General features: G+C 49.7%; 1 protein-coding gene across 1 annotated transcript in view; it reads right to left on the bottom strand.

Annotated features, from left to right (window-relative positions):
* Window positions 1-19,705, bottom strand: part of URB1 (URB1 ribosome biogenesis homolog) — a 74,000-nt gene extending 54,295 nt beyond the window's left edge. The window contains exons 1-8 of the mRNA XM_039228752.1: window positions 19,479-19,705; window positions 15,882-16,021; window positions 14,912-15,063; window positions 13,798-13,930; window positions 8,890-8,986; window positions 6,577-6,662; window positions 4,428-4,553; window positions 1,955-2,076 (exon numbers count right to left, since the gene is read on the bottom strand). Coding sequence (XP_039084683.1) covers window positions 1,955-2,076; window positions 4,428-4,553; window positions 6,577-6,662; window positions 8,890-8,986; window positions 13,798-13,930; window positions 14,912-15,063; window positions 15,882-16,021; window positions 19,479-19,620 — 998 coding nt within the window. The 5' untranslated portion in view covers window positions 19,621-19,705. The remainder of the gene's footprint in view (window positions 1-1,954; window positions 2,077-4,427; window positions 4,554-6,576; window positions 6,663-8,889; window positions 8,987-13,797; window positions 13,931-14,911; window positions 15,064-15,881; window positions 16,022-19,478) is intronic.
* Window positions 19,706-20,139: the final 434 nt, after the last annotated feature.

The following is a 20,139-nucleotide window of genomic DNA, read 5'->3' on the forward strand; positions in this document are numbered from 1 at the left end:
GAGAGCAGTGGTACTTGTCAAGGTCTCAGTGCTGACCCCAGAATTTGTTCTCTTAATCTCCACACCAGGGGCTGGCAAACTGAGGCTCACCATTTGTCATCGTACATAAAGCTTCACGGGAACACAGTTATACTTCTTCCCTTAGAGAAGAAGTTTACCACCCCCGCCTACCCTATGCCTTGCTTTCAAACACCCTCTGTGTGTCCGGCACTGTCCTAGACACTGGGAATCCCAAACAGACCAGCCTCTGTTCACACTGACTCTCGTCTACCAGGTAATGAACAGGCAAATAAATAAATGTGCAAGGTGGTGATAGGTCACAGTCAAGGGCAAGGCAAAAGCACAGGGACAGTGGAAGGGCTATTTCAGAAAAGGGCTGCCGGGGAAGGCCTCTCAGATGTGCTGACGTGTGTGCAGAGACCTGAACAGAGGGAGGGAGGGAGCCTCACCTCTGCTGGGGAACCATACGTCAATTTTCACAAAATTTTCCATTAACGCCCCACAAACAAAATTCCCTTCCTCTCCCCGAAGCGCAAAACATCTGCCTTTTGCTCCTGGCTTCAAAAACGGACATAAACCACAGCTTATTTGAACAGACTCAAACCTACAAGTTGATTCAAATAAAGTCATCAAATGATCTATTTTATTGGTCTTACTTAAGGGAAAAAAAAAACACATGTATTTTAAGCATGGTGTTACACTGTATGAGATGATAAAAGTCTGCTGTTACATTTTGCCAGGAAGGCAAGCTTATTTTTGCTGATGAGAGAAAAGCCAGGCTACCACCGAAACAAAGTTGAAGGAAAAGAAATGATGCAGCAAAGTTAACTCATAATAGTCTCAGAATCAAATCAAGTCACACGCAGGGAGAAAAATCTCCACAGTGTTATCCTATTCTGAAGGACTGAGTCGTTTCCTAACTGGCTGAAACTAAACCAAACCCTTATGATTAAAATGACACGGAGGTTAAAAAAAAAAAAAAAATAAGGGTATTCACAATGAACAGAAAATACACCTAATATTTTTACTGTCAAGTGGGAAGAAAAGCAGATTGATAAATCTAACATTAGGCTACTTTGGTTATTAAAAAATAGTACCACTGATATGTGTTACCATCAGACTAAAAGACTATTATCCAAACCATCCACTAGGCACTTTATGTTTCTTTACTGATGAAACGCTGCCACAATTGTACAACATGAAACAAAACTTTGAAAATCTATCATGTTAGCAGTTGTCTTTGAGGAGAGGAAGGACTATTTAGCTGTTTTGGGGATGGACTTGGAACCAGATTCTCTGGGTTTAACATTTACTTATTTAGAGAGAGGAGGAGGCAGGCAGAGAGAGAGGGAGAGAGGGAGGGAGAGAATTCCAAGCAGGCTCCACTGTTAGCTCAGAGCCCAACATGGGGCTTGATCCCCTGAGAGATCATGACGGAGCTGAAATCAAGCGTCAGATGCTCAACCGACAGAGCCAGCCAGCCAGGGGCCCCCAGGTAAAACCCCTGGCTTTACATCGGAACTCTGACACAGGCAGGGTGACCCGACTTCTCTGTGCCCATTTCCCTCATCTGCAAAGCTGGGAGAACAGTGGCTCCCACCTCAGGCCTGTGCTGAGGCCCGCCAAGGGGCCCACCCTCTCTGGGAAGGTGGCTGGAAGACTTATCCTCGGACGCCACAGTCCTGAGTGAAACCCGCAGCACCCCTCCGTGTCCCCGGGTGAGATACCACCTACTGGGTGCCTACGTCAACAGCCACCCTGAGCCCTGCGGGCACATAATGAGCACAGAGTCTCCGGGCTTCCAAATGTGCGTCCCTGAAACGAGTTAGGTCACGTCTGAACTTCTAGCTGTAAACCACCCCAATCCCGTTATGCCACAGACTTCCGCCGGAAGTCACGGACACGATGGCTTGTGAGGAACACACGCCCGTGACTCAGGAGTGCGCTACTTTACCTGCCGATGGTGCCGAAAGACGCGTCATAAAAATTAATCCCGTGCTTGAGCGAACAGCAAAGATCCATCAGGAAGGTGTGAACGAGCTCCCTCACCATGGTCTTCCCTGCATCCTCAGAAGTCTACGAGAGGTTTATAAAATTCAATGAAAACCTCAAGTTCATGAGCCTCAGTAACAACCACAGAGTAAAAACTGGGCAACACTGCGCGCCTGATGACAGAGAAAACATTTTAAATGCTTGGTATCGTTCAAAAAAACCCCAAAGAACAGAAACAGCAGTCAAGATAAGGAAAAAACACTCTCGTATGTGGAACATAAAAAGAAAGAATACACTAAATAATAAATTACAAAAAAAACCCAAGCTCGTAGATACAGAGAAGAGACTGGTGGCTGCCAGAGGTGGGGGTTGGGGGTCATGAAAAAAATGGATGAACTGTTTTTGTTTTAGTTTAAATAAGCTGAATTTAAAAAGAAAACATTTATTTTTAAAACTGAACAAACAGGGAGTTGCTGGAACAAGAGACGACAGATAAGGGGACAGTGTATGCCCTTCCTTAACGGTTCCACGCATTCCACAGTCAGGGTTCTCACTTAATTTCTGTGGCAGGCCCGAGTCCGGCAAGGCAGACACGGCTGCACCATTTCACAAAAGGGCAAACCACGGACGTCACAGGACGTCACAACGGAAGGCCCCACTGCGTCAGCAAGTATGGAGCAGATCAGTACCCACACACCCATTATTAAAGAATCCTCTTGAGGCGCTTGTGTGGCTCAGTCGGTTAAGCATCCGAATTTGGCTCAGGTCAAGATCTCACAGTTTGTAGGTTCGAGCCTCACGTTGGGCTCCGTGCTGACAGCTCAGAGCCAGGAGCCTGCTTCACATTCTGTGTCTCCCTCTCTCTCTGCCCCCCTCCACTTATGCAAGTGAGTGCATATACTCCCTCGCTGTCTCTCAGAAATAAACAATTAAAAAAGAAGTCTCTCTTTACAGCACACACTTCAACTAGAAAATAATTTTCCTAAGCTTCTATCTGCTTTTGTGTCGTGATGTTGTGATGTAAGAAATAAATACAGTATATCTTTGAACAACACCGGTTCGGACTGCCCAGCTCGGCTTATGTGTATTTTTTTCCCATAAATACAACACAGTACTATAAATGTATTCTCTTAGGATTTCCTTAATAACATTTACTTTTCTCCAACTTATGTTATTGTAAGGATACAGTTTACAGTACATATAACATAAAAATATGTTAGTCAACTGTTTATGTTATAGATAAGTCTTCCAGTCAACAACAGGCCATAAAAACAAGTTTTTTAATGTTTATTTATTGTTGAGAGATAGAGAGAGAGAGAGAGAGAGAGAGAGAGGGAGAGAGAGAGAGTGCACGAGCAGGGGAAGGGCAGAGAGAAGAGGGAGACACAGAATCTGAAACCGGCTCCAGGCTCTGAGCTTCAGCACAGTGCCCGGCGTGGGGCTCGAACCCACGAACTGTGAGATCATGACCTGAGTTGAGTCGGATGCTTAACTGAGTCACCTAGGCACCCCAAGTTTGTTTTGTTGAAGGCATCACTGAACTCCCTGAATTTGAATGTCCTCATCTATAAAGTAGACACATTAAAAAAAAATTAATAAATACTCTTGAGAGGAGCAAGTTTAAACCTGTATTTTTAAACAAGCTTAAGAATGACTTAATTTCTCTTGCTCTTTTGAATAAAATTCCACGTTTGGGAGTGTTTTTACTAAGCCCCGGAGGCTTCCTGGCAACAGAGCACACAAAACATGTTCAAAACACGAGGACATAGGCAAGTCACGAAGATAAAAGGAGGTAAAACACAGGGCTCTCGAGACGTAGATCACTATAAAGTTCACAGGAAGTCTGAGCCTTCGCTACTCTGGCCAAGTCCATGTTCAGAAACACCCCAAGGGAAATCAGAATGAGGATTAAAAGGTACATTGGCCTTGGGTCAGCTTCAGAGCAACTGTTCTAATTCAACACTTGGGGAACTATTACAAAATAAACCACACATGTCAGTAGGTGAGGAAATTGGGGTTTTCCTAGACCCTCAGGATCCTGAAGTAAAAGCTATAGGCCTTGAAACTCTAGAAGCTGGAATGAACAGAATGGAAAGAGGGAAAAGAAGAGGTAAACGAGAGGAGGAAGAGAGCCTGGGTCGATGCCGTGCGTCTGCGTGGCAAGCTCAGCAGGGAAAACCAGCATGTCGCTCAGCTAAAGGGAGGAACAGTTTTCCCTTTAAGAGGAAAAAAGTCTAATATCATAATACCTCAGAGATTAGAAACGATCTCATTAAAGAAAAAGTTAAAAAGATCCATTGCACTTAAGTAACGAATTAGCATGACCACGAGCCAAGAGAAACAGATCGAATGGAGGGACTTTGGGGGGGCACGTTCCCCAGGCTCCAGCCACGAGGTTCGAACAGCGAGGTCACCTCAAACCCAACGGGACTCACCTTGGCGTGTTCCACGTTCACATCAACAAGCCCGTTCCAGCCGTAGAGAGCTGCTATGTGGTTCAACAGCTGCCCCGTAAAGAAACGCACCTTCTGGGTTTTGGTGATGTTTTTATTGTGAACTACCTGCAAACAGAAAACAAACAAATTTCGAGGAGCTCGATTTTCAGAACACCGTGTATTGTTCATCATTACGAAAATCATGTGGGCCCACGGCAAAATATTTAACCAAAAAAAAAAAAAAAAAAAAAAGGAAAAACGTAAAGAGAAAAGCAAAGTCCATCAATATCCAAACCGTCCTCGCGTCCAGTCAGCATCTCGGTGTGTTTCCTGTCAGCCGCCCGCCTCGGCATCACACAAGATACACGCGCACGACTGCTGTGCTTTGGTTTTGCCTCTCTGCGGTTACAAATGGTTTTCTGCCTGCTTTTACGTAAATAGCATGGACTTTTCCCTCATTATTGACAACTCCTTTAGAACGTTATTCCGGAGGGCTGTTTCCCTGGGGGGGCACAGTGAGGCTGCACTCTGGCACAATCGAGGCACAAGGCCTCGGTTCCCCTCAAACCCACTCCTGGAGCCTCTGTTGATGCGGCCCTGGTGCATCCCGGGTGTGTCCTGGGTGGTTCTGGGGTGCCCAAGTCTGGAACATTTGAAGACCTCTAACACATACTGCCCCTGCTAGAACACTGCCTCCACGAAGCACCCGATTCAAGGCATCCTTGCTAGTGCTGAGCAGCACTGTTTTCAAGGGTCAGTGCTGGGGCACCTGGGGGGCTCGGTCGGTTGGGTGTGCAACTTCAGCTCAGGTCATGATCTTACAGTTTGTAAGTTTGAGCCCCGCATCGGGCTCTGTGCTGACAGCTCAGAGCTTAGAGCCTGCTTCAGATTCTGTCTCCCTCTCCACCTCTTCCCTGGTTGCTCTCTGTCTCTCTCTCTCTCTCTCAAAAATAAACAAACATTAAAAAATAAATAAATAAAAGGTCAGTGCTAACATGGTAGTCGAGAAAAACCTGTACCTCGTAATTTGTATTACTTTAAATCAGGGCTTCTCAGCACCACTGACATTCTGGGCCCAATAACTGCTGTGGGGGACTGACCTGTGTATGTAGGATGTCTCTACCCACTGGATGCCAGTTACTTCCAGTTATGACAACCAGAAATATTTCTAGACACTGCCAAATGTGGGTGTGCGCCAGGGGGTGGGGGCGCAAAACCACCCCAGTGGAGACCCACAGTTTTTTGTTTGTTTTTAATTTTTTTAAATGTTTATTGAGAGAGAGAGAGAGAGAGAGAGAGAGAGACAGCATGAACAGGGTGGGGTAAGAGAGAGAGGGAGACACAGAATCCGAAACAGGCTCCAGGCTCTGAGCTGTCAGCACAGAGCCCGACGCGGGGCTCGAACCCACGAACCATGAGATCATGACCTGAGCGGAAGTCAGATGCTTAACTGACTGAGCCACCCAGGCACCCCAGAAGCACAGTTTTAAATACTATGCTAATTAGACATTTTCACATGGACTGCCAATTCATGGTTCTTAACTTTTTGTGTCGGCAGAGTTTTTCTAATTGATCTTTTAAGTTCCTTCTGTAATTTTTTTTTTTATGTTTTTATTTTTGAGAGACAGAGAATCAGTGTGGGGGGGGGAGGGGTGGCAGAGAGAGACAGGAAGACACAGATCCAGAGCAGGCTCCAGGCTCCGAGCTGTCAGCACACTGCCCAACGCGGGGCTCGAGCTCATGAACCAGGAGATCAGGACCTGAGCTGAAGTCGGATGCTCAACTGACTGAGCCACCCAGGCGCCCCAAGTTGCCTCTATATTAAAGACAGTGATTCTTCCAGGCAGTTTTAAAATTTCTATTTCTACAAGATGCCTGTAAAAGGCCGAATACATAAGATGCTACAAAGTCACACTTTGCTAGGTGTGTAAATGAAGAACAGCCATAACTTACAGCTCACAATTATTCCTGGGGCTACCTGTGAAACAGTGAGCAACGGCGATTCTGCTGGTGTGCTAACCCTGCAGCCTTAAGAAATGCTCGCCATCCCGCCTATGTGACAACGTGTGCGCCCTGAGACATGACAGCGTTAGGGTCCTGTGAGGCCCTGGAGAAGATGAACGAACAACACTGAGGACCACACACATACCTTGGTTTTCAGCGTGGATAACAAAATATTGACGGTGGAGATCCTGTCTTCCTTTATGCCCGAGCTAAAAATGCAAGGAATAAATTCTGAAAGCAAAAGGTTCAAAGCATTAAACTCAGAAATATTTTGAACATGAGAGCAGATGAGAGAACAAATTACGTCTTAAAATGGCACAGCAAACAAAGCCCTTTGCTCTTTCCTTTTTTTTTAAGGTTTTGTCTTTTTCAATTATACAAGTTCATGGTAGCAATAAACCACTTCATGACGTGGGAAATCAATACCTAAAAGGAAAACAATGACAGAGCCATTAAAGAGGTTCAGTAGTTCTGCTGATTTGCTTTCCTTCGTATTGACTATTTGACAGAGGATGGCTTGACTACAGTTTTGCTGAATTTCTCTCTTTGCTTAGATTTGCTGATATCTTTATCTACATCTATATTTTTTTTCTTTTGTGAGAGAGAGAGCTAGCCAGGAGAGGGGCAGAGGGAAAAAGACTTAAGCAGACTCCATGCTCAGCACGAGGCCAGATGCCGAACTTGATCCCACACCCTGGGATCATGACCTGAGACGAAATCAAGAGTCAGACACTTAACCGACAGCCACCCCGGCGCCCCCGGAGTTGTATTTTAAATGATGGTTGTCCTTTTATTGACAGTGGTAGAATTTGGGACTATGTGTTTGTTCGTGTTTTTTTCACACTTCTGGACCACCAAGGGATCAGCTCCCACAGCATGAAGCCCTGTCATGACTGACATAATGTTGACACTGGGCAGAAACATTAAAGCGATTATAATTTCACTTGCTCCGTAGGTACTCAATGGGCGTACACACTTTCTACTAAGGAAATTCATTCTCAAAAGAAAAATCAGAAAATACCGAACAAACCAGAATAATGACATTTGAAAACAACTCTAACTCCACTACCCGCAGAGATTACTAGTTACCTGCTAACTTTCTGATACATCCACATTCTGTTATACTTATTTTTCAGTAAAATAGGATACTCCACAGTTTTTTAACTGAGTTTACACTCAATCATACACTGTTTAAAAGGCTGCCGTCGGGAAGCCTATTTCTACATCACTTTTGACAGCTGCGTGCCACCTAATGATTAGCCCTCAGTTCATGCCATAAATCCCTTGCTGGTGAACAGTTAGGAGGAATCCAATTTTCAGCGAACGTGAAAAAATAATCCACCAGGAAAACCTCTACTCACGTTCTTAACTCTACCCTTAGGATAAACGGCTAGACACAGAATGGCCGGATCATGCGTTTGTACAGTTTTGATGCACACGGCCAAAGTGCCTTGCAAAACCATTAACTGAAGCACGTCCCTGCCCCATCGGCAGTGTGCCTAACTTCCAACTCGCCATCCTGTAACTGAGGCCGGACGGCGGCAATGACCGTGGGGATTCTGAGGAACTCCCAGGCCTGGCAGCTGCCAATCCCAAGCGGGAGGCTGCACGAGCAGGTACAGCTGATCTGCTGCGCCTGCAGGGAAGGGGTCTCCTCCACAGCGCCACCTGCCATCAATGGGGCCGCCTGCATGGACAGGGCTGCCAATGTATAGGGGTGACCGGCACCCACGCCCTCTTCTTCAACGGCCCTGGCAGTCAGCTGGAGAGAGCTCACGTCTCCCAGCCGGGGAAGGTGAGAGCAGGACTGGAGACCTGACTGCCCTGGGGCCACAGGCTCCCTGTTCCCCCCACAACTCCCGGAGCCTGCGGACAGGGCCTGGCGTCATACTGGTCACCCGTACGTGCGAGGTGCGTTCCAGCCCCGTCATTCTCTGTCCTGATGAATCTCTTGATGAAATGCAAGCGGCCCGGACAGACTAAACTATGCCAAGCCTGGCTCCGGGGCCACAGCCACCAGAAGGTAGTCGAGCTGGAATTTTCCAAAGCTCTATTACTGATACGCCGGTAACACTCAGCAGAGCCACCGGAGCAAGGACGCTTTAGCTGTTCAAAGCCAATCAGGAAGGAAAGCCAAGCAGCCAGGGCCACGAATCTGTGCACGTCTGGAGCACAGAGCCTTCTTTGTCCACTCGGGTCTCGCAGGTTCGCATTTCTCCTTTGTTGGCACAGTGCCCAGCGTTCCAGACAGCATAACAGGGATGCCTCTGCCGGAACTCACAAGTGACATCAAAACCTCACCGACTGCGGCCTCACTGCACGCGCATCCTTCATTCGAGCGTGTGCAGCGGCTGTAAAGGCCGCAGGCTTTTCTCATCCTAGGAAAAACGTTCTGCGGTAGGTTTTCCAAAACACAGTCGCGATGAGGCTTTGCTGTGGGACAAAGAGGCGCACCTACCTTTCAACTCCAGCACCTGTGCTATGGTGGTGTCATCGCCGGCGATCAGAAAGGAGAGGGCGAACTGAATGTAGGCCAGTCGGACATCGTGCGCACCCTGCGGGGAGGAGACCCCATGTCACATGCAGGAAGCAGGGACCTGGTGGCACACCCGCCACTCCCGTCCCAATGACTCAGAGGCCTCGGGGCTCATGCCATCAGAAGGCTCACAGTCTAAAACCAACGGTCAGCTCTCAATGAGAACACGGAGCCTTTTCTCTGCTCTTTTCCCTTAATCTTCTGCTCTACTTTTCTTTCTCTTTCAAGCTGTTTCCAAATAGAAAAGAATGGGCCAAGTTTGGCTGAGTCCCGTTCCCTGTCATGACATAAACAGTCTGGGTTTCTGGACCACCCTGGGATGGAGCAGAAGATTCCCAGCCCAGCCAGACACCACCTACTTCACCTGCCGATGAAACAATGTACACGTTTCTGAAACTCCAGAGCCAAGGGAGAGACCGGTTCTGCTTTTGCTGACACCAGCGAGGTGATAGCTGGGATTTATCAGGCATTATAAGTTCACACCAGACAGCATGGCGCAGACGCTGTCCTACTATCAAGCCCGCGGGGCCTTCCCGGGACCGCCATCTGCGCTATCCCGCCAGTGTCAGCCACGACCCAAGGCAGAGGGCACCCCTGAGGAGACCCACAGGCCATGACCAGTAGCCAACACTTGAGGGGAAGTCGTCGGGGCATGTGATCAGCTTTCCCTCCCAGCAATTTTAAGACGCACGCGTGTCTGCATCAGGTTCACAGCCCAGCAGTGAGGCGGGCCGCTCACCAGCCGTACCAGCAGCAGCTCATACGCTGGGATCCTCCACTGCCTCCACTGTTAACTCCTCCCTACTTGAGTTATGCCAAGAAATAAGTTAATACCATGGAGAATTAGTTCCCTGAATGCCTGGAAAGATGAAGAAGTCTGCCTTCCAGATAGTTCTATTCCATTTAGCAATGGCAAGTTGGTGGTGGCGGTGGTGGTGGCGGCGAGAAGGAGTTCAGTGTCATTTACTGAGCATTCGCTTCACGCCACATACTAAGTCAAAGGCTGCACATGTTACTTCATTGACTCCTTAGAACAACCTGAGGTGGTGATGCCTTCGTACCCATTTTACGGAGGAGGAAACATGCTTTAAGAACTCACTCACGGACACGCAGCTGCTGAGTAGTACGTACTGGAGCTGGAAAACAGGAACTAACTGTACAAACATACTGCTTCGTGCTCGGCTTTACGTGTGACTGTGGAGAAGCGCTTTCTTCTCCGAGCCACCACAGCATTTTCATTCTGCTGCTTCTCAAGCTGCAAGGATCACGCCTGGGATCGCTGAGGCCTCTGTGTGAGTACTGGCTTAATTCCGTCTTGTTTTGTTGGGTGTTTATGTTTTTGGGGAAGAAAAGAAACACCTGACCCCTGCTCTGCAACATCCCAATGGAGGCCTTACACCTTCGCTGTGTTTGCCGGGTCTGCACCTCCATCCACGCCCCACGGCATTTCAGCAAGGCCCTCTCAGACCAACGCTGGTTTATTCCAAATACACTAAGCGCTCAAAACTACCCTCCCCATTCCGGGGCCTACTCTGTGGGCCTCCTCACGGTACGGAGTTTGGGTACAACGGTCCCCAAGGTCTCGGCAGTGAGCTGCATCAGAGTACCAGCAACGTTTCGGGGCCTTCAAAACCAATTATATTCAAGGCGCCATAATCTCGGGCCAAGAAAGAACTCAAGGATGAAGAAGGTATCGTCCCTATCCTCAGGAAGCTTAAAGCAGCCACCGCTCCCAAACTATCAGATGCCTCATCGTTGAAAGAAACACGGCAACGAAATCAAGTGCAGTTAACGCGTTATCCTGACCCACGGGTGCCTCGTGCTCTGTGAGAATGCTGGTGAGATGCCTCAACTTGCCTGGTAAAGTTCAGTTAAGTGCTGTGCCCTGCTAGCTGGCTGGAGAGGTTCTATAAGTTCGGGAGGGGGGCGGAGACGGGGGGTTATACACCTAAGTACTGGGAGTCAGGGCCCTGGAATGCCGGTCCAGTTATGTGCCGTTCTTGATCTTTCCATCCTGCTTGTACACAGCAGCTGGACTAGATCCCCTCAAGGGTCCCCCTAGCAACGCATTTTGAACTGATACGGACGTTGAGTCCTCACCCCCTGGCATCCATCTTGTATATCCCGGCCAGCCCCACATTTCAGATTCTTGACACTGTGAAGACACCAAGCCCCCCTCCCAGCAGCCACTGCCCTGCCTCCCGCTCTCACTCCCGACCAGACAGCCCCTCACCGTCCCCTGGGCCTCCGCCCTCTGTCCCAGCAAGCTCCAAAGGCAAGAGGGCCACATGCCTCATTCCTACCCTGTGACCTCACGGCGTTATTATCCTAGCATCCTGAGCTCTTTATGGCTTGTTCTGCAAAACATCATCTAAAATAGGCCAAAACATACTTGGTAAAACTGCTCTTTGGCGAAGGACTGAAACAGTGCTTTCTTTGGCTGGATGAAAAATAACCATAACCTTCTCTCTTCCCAAAGCTTTAAGAATTCCCTCCAAAATGTGAAAACACACCCATTAAAAGAATAGATCTACATACAGATCTACCCACTTCTTCAATAACTGAAAGGCAGGAAAAAAAAAGGTTGGGGTGGGGGTGGGGTACAGAAAACTCAAAGTCAGGAGGAAACGTAAGAAACATACCCACCAGACACACCGGGTGGCCCCTGTCTGGATCCTGACTTGAAGTAAAAAAGCGTCAAGACGGTTCTGAGACAGTGGGGAAAACGGAGACCAAACTGGGCCTGTGATGGTACTGAGCACTGCTAACAGCATGAGGTGTGGGGATGGGGCTGTGGTTCTGTGTCTTAAAAGGGCGCTTTCTGGGGCACCTGGGGGGTTCAGTCGGTTAAGCGTCCGACTTCAGTTCAGGCCATGATCTCATGGTCCATGGGTCTGAGCTCCACATGAGGCTCTGTGCTGACAGCTCGGAGCCTGGAGCCTGCTTCTGATTCTGTGTCTCCCTCTCTCTCTGCCCCTCCTTTGCTTATACTTTGTCTCTCTCTCTGCTTCTCAAAAATAAACACTAAAAACAAATTTTAAAAAATTAAAAAAAAAAAAGGGGGTGCTTTCTGTCACAGACATACACTGCAAGTTTTATGGGGAAACGCAGTCCCCGGGTGGGGTCTGCTGCACGAGGTGTCCCGAAACCACCAGACACGTGGCAGAGGGGACAGCGTCTGCAGCTGCAGAACAGGTACGTGGGGATTCTCGGTGCTGCTCTCTGTTTTAATGTCCCTGACATTCCCATATGGGAAAAAAAAATTTAATGTCTAAAACCATTTCCTAAAACAGAACACTTAAGGTCTGCCACAAAGTAAACACAGCTTCATCCTGACGGTAACTCCCGTTTTACAGACTGAGATGTAAAGTTAGTTGCCGACACCCCGAGGGGAAGTGGGTGCGGCCCGCGGCGGGGCTCGGGCAGGGACGCCCCAGTCGCGTCTTGGTGGGTGGTCTGGGCACTGACACTGCACGCAGGAGGCTGAGCTAGCTGAGGTCAGGAGAGGGGGAGCGGAAACGGGGAGGGAGTCTGCGGGGTAATTACTGACAGGCTGACCGCCAGGTCAGACCAAAGAACCGTGACATCCGCGCTAAGGTGCAAACAGCAGGCAGATTCTTTTCAGAGGTGATTTAAATGTCAGGAGCCGTCACTCACTCAATGGCATCTGTTGACACATTCAGAGTATATGAAGAATCCAAGGGACTAAAAAAAAGAGTTATCCATGAGACACTAACACCTGGGATTTTTTTTTTTTTCCTCAGAGGACACCTTGTTTGTAATTCCAGGATTCCAGGAACACCCTCAACACTGGGCCAACACCACGGAGCCACACAGGTCACCTGGTGTTACTCTAACCTTCAGTCTCGCACCTGGCGGTGTGGAAACCCGGACTCCCCCCTGGAGAGAGAGCAGGATGCAGAAGTAAATCACGTTACCATGGATCTCCGCTGGGCAGATGGGCTGCTGACTTTCGGTCTGCTGTCTGTGGTGGGGACGGGGGTGTGGGGGACGGAGCCCCTGCTGTTCAGGGCACAGCAGCACCAGCAGGGGGGCTTAGACATCTCTCTGCAGCTTCTGAGCCCTCAAACCTGTGCTTTCTCCTCAAGAACCTTTCTCAACCAAAGAGAAACTTCTACGACCACCAGGGAACTTTTTAAAAACAAAAACAGCTCTCCTGAGGGGCATGTTCGATTTCAACTCAGGTCACAACCTCATGGATCAAGAGTTCAAGCCCCGCTTCAGGCTCACTACTGTCAGCGCAGAGCCAGCTTCAGATCGTCCGTCTCCCTCTCTCCCCCTCCTCTGCCTGTGTATGCGCTCACTCTCTCTCTCTCACTCTCTCTCAAAAAATAAGGACTAAATGAACAAAAGCTCTCCTGAAAACCATTCACCCTTCCATTCTCTTTGGGACAGTCCAGCACTTTCTCCTTATAAGACTTACAAACAGGAGGCACAAGAAACATTAAAAAGCCATCTTCCTTTGATGATGTCACTGGTTGAAACTCCCCAGGGTTTTCTCCAAAGTGCACAGAACAGGAAGATGACAGGGACACCCCCCGAGGTCCAGCCCCCGAGGCACATAGAGCCTACTGCATTTACTCTGTCAAGACGCTCACTGGCCAGGAGGGCCCGGCGATGCTGAGCCGCCAGAGAAGTGGTCCTCAGATGTCCCTGTCATCCAGGCTCTGCCACCTGTTTCTCCACACATAGGCCTTCTACTCCGCCCATGTGAGGACCAAGGTCGGAGAAAGGACAAGAAACAACCACTACAGCCCTCCAGAGGGAAAGGAAACACGCAGGAGGTACAAGACGCCGGGAGCTCCTCACCTTTGAATCCCTCTTGGTCGCCAGGGTGTACAAGGTCTTCTTATTCAAATCAAAATGGCTACAGACGTCCCTGGCGGCCTCAGGACCCTGGGTCACCATGGCGGCCATCAGGTTGAGACAGGCTCGAGCCATCCTGTGAGAAAATCAGGCATGTGAGAACAGCAGAAGCACAAAGCCACTTCACTACAAAGCCAAGTGCACTCTGGGCCGTGTGGTCTGCTATCCCCAAAGCAAAAAAGGAAGGGAAGAGATAGGCAGACATGCTTAAAAAAAAAAAGAAACCCCCCAAAAAACAAAACTTAACAAAATCTCCAAATAAATCTTAAAAACTTGAGTCTGAAGACAATCCAAGAATACAAAAGGTGAGACTCAAAGAACATGGCAAGTAACCGGTCACGTACCTGGGCGGCCCGCGGCTCGTACCCCACCGCAGAGCACAGAAGACAGCTTCACGGTGGGCGCCCCCGAAAGCGAGCGCCCAGCTGCCTCGCCGTCCCACCGCCCCCCAGAATCAGCGGCCTACCGCGTGCCTTCCACACCCCAGGCCCTGTGCGAGGTGAGGGACACCTCATCCGACACTCAGGCCCCTACCTGCACACACCCTGCATTCCAGAGAGGGGAAGCGGACAGTCAACAGACTGACCTGGAATGTTATGTCAACTGTCTGGCTGCACAAATAGACCTACGAATGGATGCTTCTGCCTACCAGCTAAAAGGACAGAGAGTGACAGCGGATGAAGGACAGTGGCGCAAGGCCTCCGTGAGACAACACTCCTGCACCACGAGGTACTGACGTAGAGTGGGGGGGAGGCTGTGGTGATGGCGAAGAGCCGCTTGGGCAGAAGGACAGGAACCGTGAAGAAGGTCTAGAGTGTTCCCACAACGGCGAGAAGAACAGCAGCACAGGCGTGAGAGGGACGCGTGGGAGGAGTCAGTGACGGCGAAGGGCGGGCGCCCAGGGGAGGAAGAGGCAGAGCCATGGCCTTGACATGATGTGACCGCCTCAGAAGCTGCTTCACTTGGCTTTACCGGGGGGGAGGAAAGGTCAAGCGCACTCACGAGGGCTGAACGCAGATGGAGCTCAGGTCCCACCACAGGACGGTGGGCAACTGACCTGTAGCCCGAGGCATACAGGGACTCGCAGATGAGCTTCATGTGGTTGTTCATGAACTTCTTCACGATGTTGGTTCCCACAACATGAAAATGGGAAAGATCGCTCGCTGTCCGCAATAATATGGCCTCGAAAACTTGAAATATTAACAGCATCTACAAAGACAGAATTGAAATGCTTAGGAATCGGCTCATTTCTGTTTCTCCTCTATACATATGCTCCTCCTGTCCTAACCAGTGACTTAAAACCTTCAACATGCAGGACAGGCCCCCTGAGATCCTGAGCCAAAGGCAGGAAGGGGATAGCTGCGCCGGCTGCCCTGCTCCCACAGTCCAGCTAAATAGAGAACTCCTCGCTGCTTACAATTACACAAAATGAAGTGAAAAGAGAGATGGCTACTCATGACTGGGCCTCCCTGCTCTGGGAATGTTCAGGTTGACAGTCTGACAGCAATAACCCAGAGATTTCAACCGGTTCATAAACATCCCAAGTTCTGAACGTCTCTGGAACCAGAGAACAAGTGTCCACTCAGTCAACAGGTGTCTGCAATTGTGACACACAGTTTCCACCTATTTCCCTTCTGTTAAAACCAACCACCCATGTCAAGGGGGCGCCCGGCTGGCTCAGTTGGTGAGGCATGTGACTCTTGATCTTGGGGTTATAAGCTAGAGCCCCACATTGGATGTAGAGATTACTTAAAAACAAACCGTGGCAAAACCAAGTGCACTTAGAATCTACGATCCTTCCCTCTGGTATCCTTCACTAATGTGAAATTAGCACTTCCATTAACAGGCTTTAAAAAGTCATGATGCAAATCTGGATGAATTCCTACAGCAAGGCAACAAAGCATGGCCCTCTACAGAAAGCCGGTAATGTCTTGGGAATTTCTATCACATTTCTCTTCATCAAGTTTAACACGACAGTGGCGTGAACTCGCTCTTCTCTTCAGCAGGCCAGGCAAGGAATGACATACTTCACTTTCCGGTCGCTTCTCCCCACTCAGGAGCTGGAAAATCTCTGCACACTCTACTGAAATCTTTATGTACCCTTCCACGACATCGTACACATCTTCTCTCGGGAGCTTCTTGGCAGCAGCGACAAATGCTTCCAAGGCTGAAATCAGAGTAATGCTCAAATGTTAACAGGGACGGTCTCCTTAGCGACAATCGCAGCCGCCACTGCCACAGAGGCAGATTTCCGGCAGGAGCACCCAGGCGGCTGGGGGTGACGCTCACCCAGAGGGAGAACGTGGCAGCGATGTGGGGACAGGGACACGGAGAGTTCTGACATGGCCTTTCTCCATCTCCACTGAGGTAAAGCGCAACGACTTTCAAAGGAATGGCTTTAGAGCCAAGCCCTTCTTGGTGCAAGGATCCTCCCCAACGTGGACATGGATCCACTCCCGGGCACCCTCTGGGTCGTGACCAATCTAACCCTGAGGCCGTACCCCCACCCCATGAAGGGGGTAAAATAAGAGGACAAATAAAGAAAATGTGATGTATCTGTATCTAAACCTATATACAATGAACTATTATTCAGGCAGGAAAGAGAGGGAAATCTGCCTTTTGCAACATGTATGGACCTTTGAGGGCACGGAGTGAACTAAGCCAGAGAAACACAAATATTGTATGTTCTACTTGTAAGTGGAACCTTAACGAGCCAAACTCAAAGAAGCCAAGAGCAGAATGGTGGTCGCCAGGGATGGGGGACGGGGTGTGGGGGAAATGGGGAGATGTCTGTCAAAGGGTATAAACTTCCATCTAGAAGGATGAGTCAGTTCTGGGGTGCCTGGCTGGCTCAGTAGGTAGAGCATGTGACTCTTGATCTGGGGGTGGGGAGTTTGAGCCCGAAATTGGGGGCAGAGTTTACTTAAAGAAAATAATAAGATGAGTAAGTTCTGGGGATCTAACGTACAACATGGGGACTATAATCAACAGCACTGTGGTATATACTTGAAAGTTATTAAGAGAGTAGATTTTATCTTTTTTGTTAATTTTTATTTTTATTTTGTTTACAAATAGTTTATTGTCAAGTTGGTTTCCATATAACACCCAGCGCTCATCCCCACAAGTGCCCCCCTCCGTGGCCATCCCCCCTCCGTGGCCATCCCCCCTCCCCCCCCACATCCATCAGTCCTCAGTTTTTGTCAGCATTCAAGAGTCTCTCATGGTTTGCCAAGAGAGTAGATTTTAAATGTTATCACCACACACATTAAACATGGTAAGTATGTGAAGGGATGGAGGTGTTGATGAAGCTTACTGGGGTAATCATTTCACAGTTTATGTGTCTCATCATCTCACTGTACATCTTTTTCTTGTAAGTTTTTATTTGAGAAAGACAGAGCGTGTGCAGGGGAGAAGCAAATAAAGAAGGAGACAGAGAATTCCAAGCAGGCTCCACGCTGTCAGCACAGAGCCCAACGCAGGGCTCGGTCTCATGAACCTTGAGATCACGACCTGAGCCACGACCAAGACTGTGGGATGTTTAACTGACTTGAGGCACCCAGGTACCTCTCATTGTACATCTTAAACTGACATCAGTCATGTCAATAGTATATCAATAAAGCTATGTAAAAAAAACAACACAGGGGTGCCTGGGCGGCTCAGTTGGTTAAGCATCCCGCTTCAACTCAGGTCATGATCTCGCAGTTTGTGAGTTCGAGCCCCGCATCAGGCTCTGTGCTGACAGCTCAGAGCCTGGAATCTGCTTCAGATTCTGTGTCTCCCCCTCTCTCTGCCCCTCCCCTGCTTGCTCTCTGTCTCTGTCTCTCTCGAAAATAAACAAACATTTAAACAAATTTTTTTAAAAACACAAAAATAACAAAAAGCCTCTCCTAATGACAGGATAAAATCAAAACCCCCACCATCTGTCAGTTCTACTTCCCTGATCTGTCTGGAGAGCTCATCACAGGAAGTTATGAGAACACAACAAAAGGGAGACAATCTGAGATAGAGACCAGATTCAAACACAAATTCCACACATCTCATGCAAGAGATTCACACTTGCACCCACTGACTTCAGCTTCGCCACATCTTCCACCGGCTTCACCTGTACCCCCTGCCCATCAACCTGAGTTTCCTTCGGAGATCTGTTCAAATGCAGCACCTGAAGGCCCTGGCGCTGTGTGAGCAAAACCACGAACATGTACCTGAATACAATCTTTTAAACAATTAAGCATGCTCCTTCTTCTGCCAGAAAGGTTCCTGTCCCTGTTCCTACCCCAACCAAAGCCAATTCCTCTGAGGAGACCTCATTGATCTCTCAGATTAAGTCTGAGGCCTGAAGGCGCCATGTAGCTCTCTTTTGGAGGAGTAGGTACTTGGAACTCTTCATGTGAATGTATTGGCTGAGATCTGCCTTCCCCACCTCACTGTTCATATGCTCAGAATGGCAAGGCCCGTGTCTGATTTTCTACTCGCCATTTTATCTCTCACAAGTAACAGCCCCTAGTAAATAACGCACAAAGGAACAAATGAATGAAATGTAGAATTTTGCACTAAAGCAGGTATCATCTTCAAAGCACTGGCTGGCAGCTGCAGGCATCAAATGTTTAAAAACAAAATTTATGGAAGGACAAATTGTTAAGTGGGGCTATTCTGGCCATCAATTTAATAATCTCTTTAACCAGAAAGAAATGCTGTCACTTCTATTTTGACACAATACCAGTGCCTGCATATACTAAGCATAGTCAATTGCTGGGGTGTATGGGTGGCTCAGTCGGTTAAGCTTCCGACTTCAGCTCAGGTCATGATCTCACAGTTAGTGGGTTGGAGCCCTGCAATGGCTCTGTGCTGACAGCTCTGAGCCTGCAACCTACTTGGGATTCTGTTTCCCTGTCTCTCTGCCCCTCCCCTGCTTGCTCGCTCTCTCTCTCTCTCTCCCCAAAATAAATAAAAACCTTCAAAAAATTAAATGAAATTCAATTGCATTTTTTTCCTTCTAACCTACATACTTTCCAAGTATGGATTACAAGAAGTTGTGAAGGGTGATCACACTTTTCAGAAAGTGAAATTACAGAATCTGTTCCATATTGGTCACTAGTCCAATCCTGGTCAACTGGCAAGTCCCTGTGAGGCTTCATGCAGTAGTTTATTACATGCCATCAGATGAGCGTGAGTGCTGGGGGCTCAAAGCTCTCGAAATTAGCGCTGACAGCCACAGAACCAGCACACTGAATGGACGGCCCGGAGCTGACTCACAGCTGGGACTCGGTAAGTACACATATATGCTTCCCTGACAATTGCAACAGAGGTTTTAGAGGTTGTGGGGGAAGGCCGTCCGGCCAACGGAGGCGTGCAGTCGCGTGGAACTGTCACGACCGAGCAAGGCGAGTCCGCCAGCCGTCGCTGACAGCCCCGGGCAAGAGAGTGCAGAGCGCGGCCCTACAGCGGCTCCGGCCGCCCGAGCACCGGGGCCTCAGTTTCCCGTCTGCAAACCGGAAGGCCCGGCTCTGAGGCTCCGGGACCGAACAGATGCACAGAGGAGGGCGGAGCCTGGCACACGGCCGCGGCCGCGACCCGCCTCGCTCGCACGTGACATCCCCCGCCCCCCGGGCCAGCCCCGCACTCACCCGGCTCTGCGCCCTGTGGATCCCGCAGCTGAGCCTTGAAGCGCACACCCGTGAGCTCTTCGGAGCGGGCCCGCTTGCCTGCGCCCGCGCGGAGAGCCGCGCTGTCCTGGCCACCCGCGGCCTTCCGCTTGCGGACCCCCATTGCCGAGAGGGCAGGGGTGCGCCGGGATCTACACAGCAGGGATCGCGGCAAGAAGACTCGCAGACAGCGCGGTACCGCTTCAGCGTGCCTGGAGCCCACACGTGAGCAGGAAGGGGCGGGACGGGAGGAAGGGGCGGGGCCTCAGTGGGAGTCCGGCGTCGGGGCTGGCCTGCGGGGCGCCGGGGCCGGCGGAAGAGGCGTGGCCTGAGGCGGGGCGGGGCCTGAAGAAGGGCTGGCGGCAGGGAAGCTACGAACCCTTTCGGGGAGGTGCTGCAGGAGACGAACCCGAGATTCCTCCTGTTTCTGTTGTTGACGCTGGCTCGCTCGCTTCTTCGGACGAGCCGACACCCCACGACATACACGCCCTGCCACGGTGAGGAGGAGCCCTCCTGCCCCCAGCAGTCCTCTCGAGGGTCTCGGCAGGTGGAGCCCCCGGGTCCTCCATTCCCTCGGGGCTCGAGCGTCTCAGCTGCACAGTCAGATCTGTTCTCGACCTGGGGGCGCCCTGACGCTGCCGGT

The sequence above is a fragment of the Hyaena hyaena genome, unplaced genomic scaffold, assembly GCF_003009895.1.
Source record: "Hyaena hyaena isolate Hyena2069 unplaced genomic scaffold, ASM300989v1 scaffold_2, whole genome shotgun sequence".
Taxonomy (NCBI): Eukaryota; Metazoa; Chordata; class Mammalia; order Carnivora; family Hyaenidae; genus Hyaena; species Hyaena hyaena.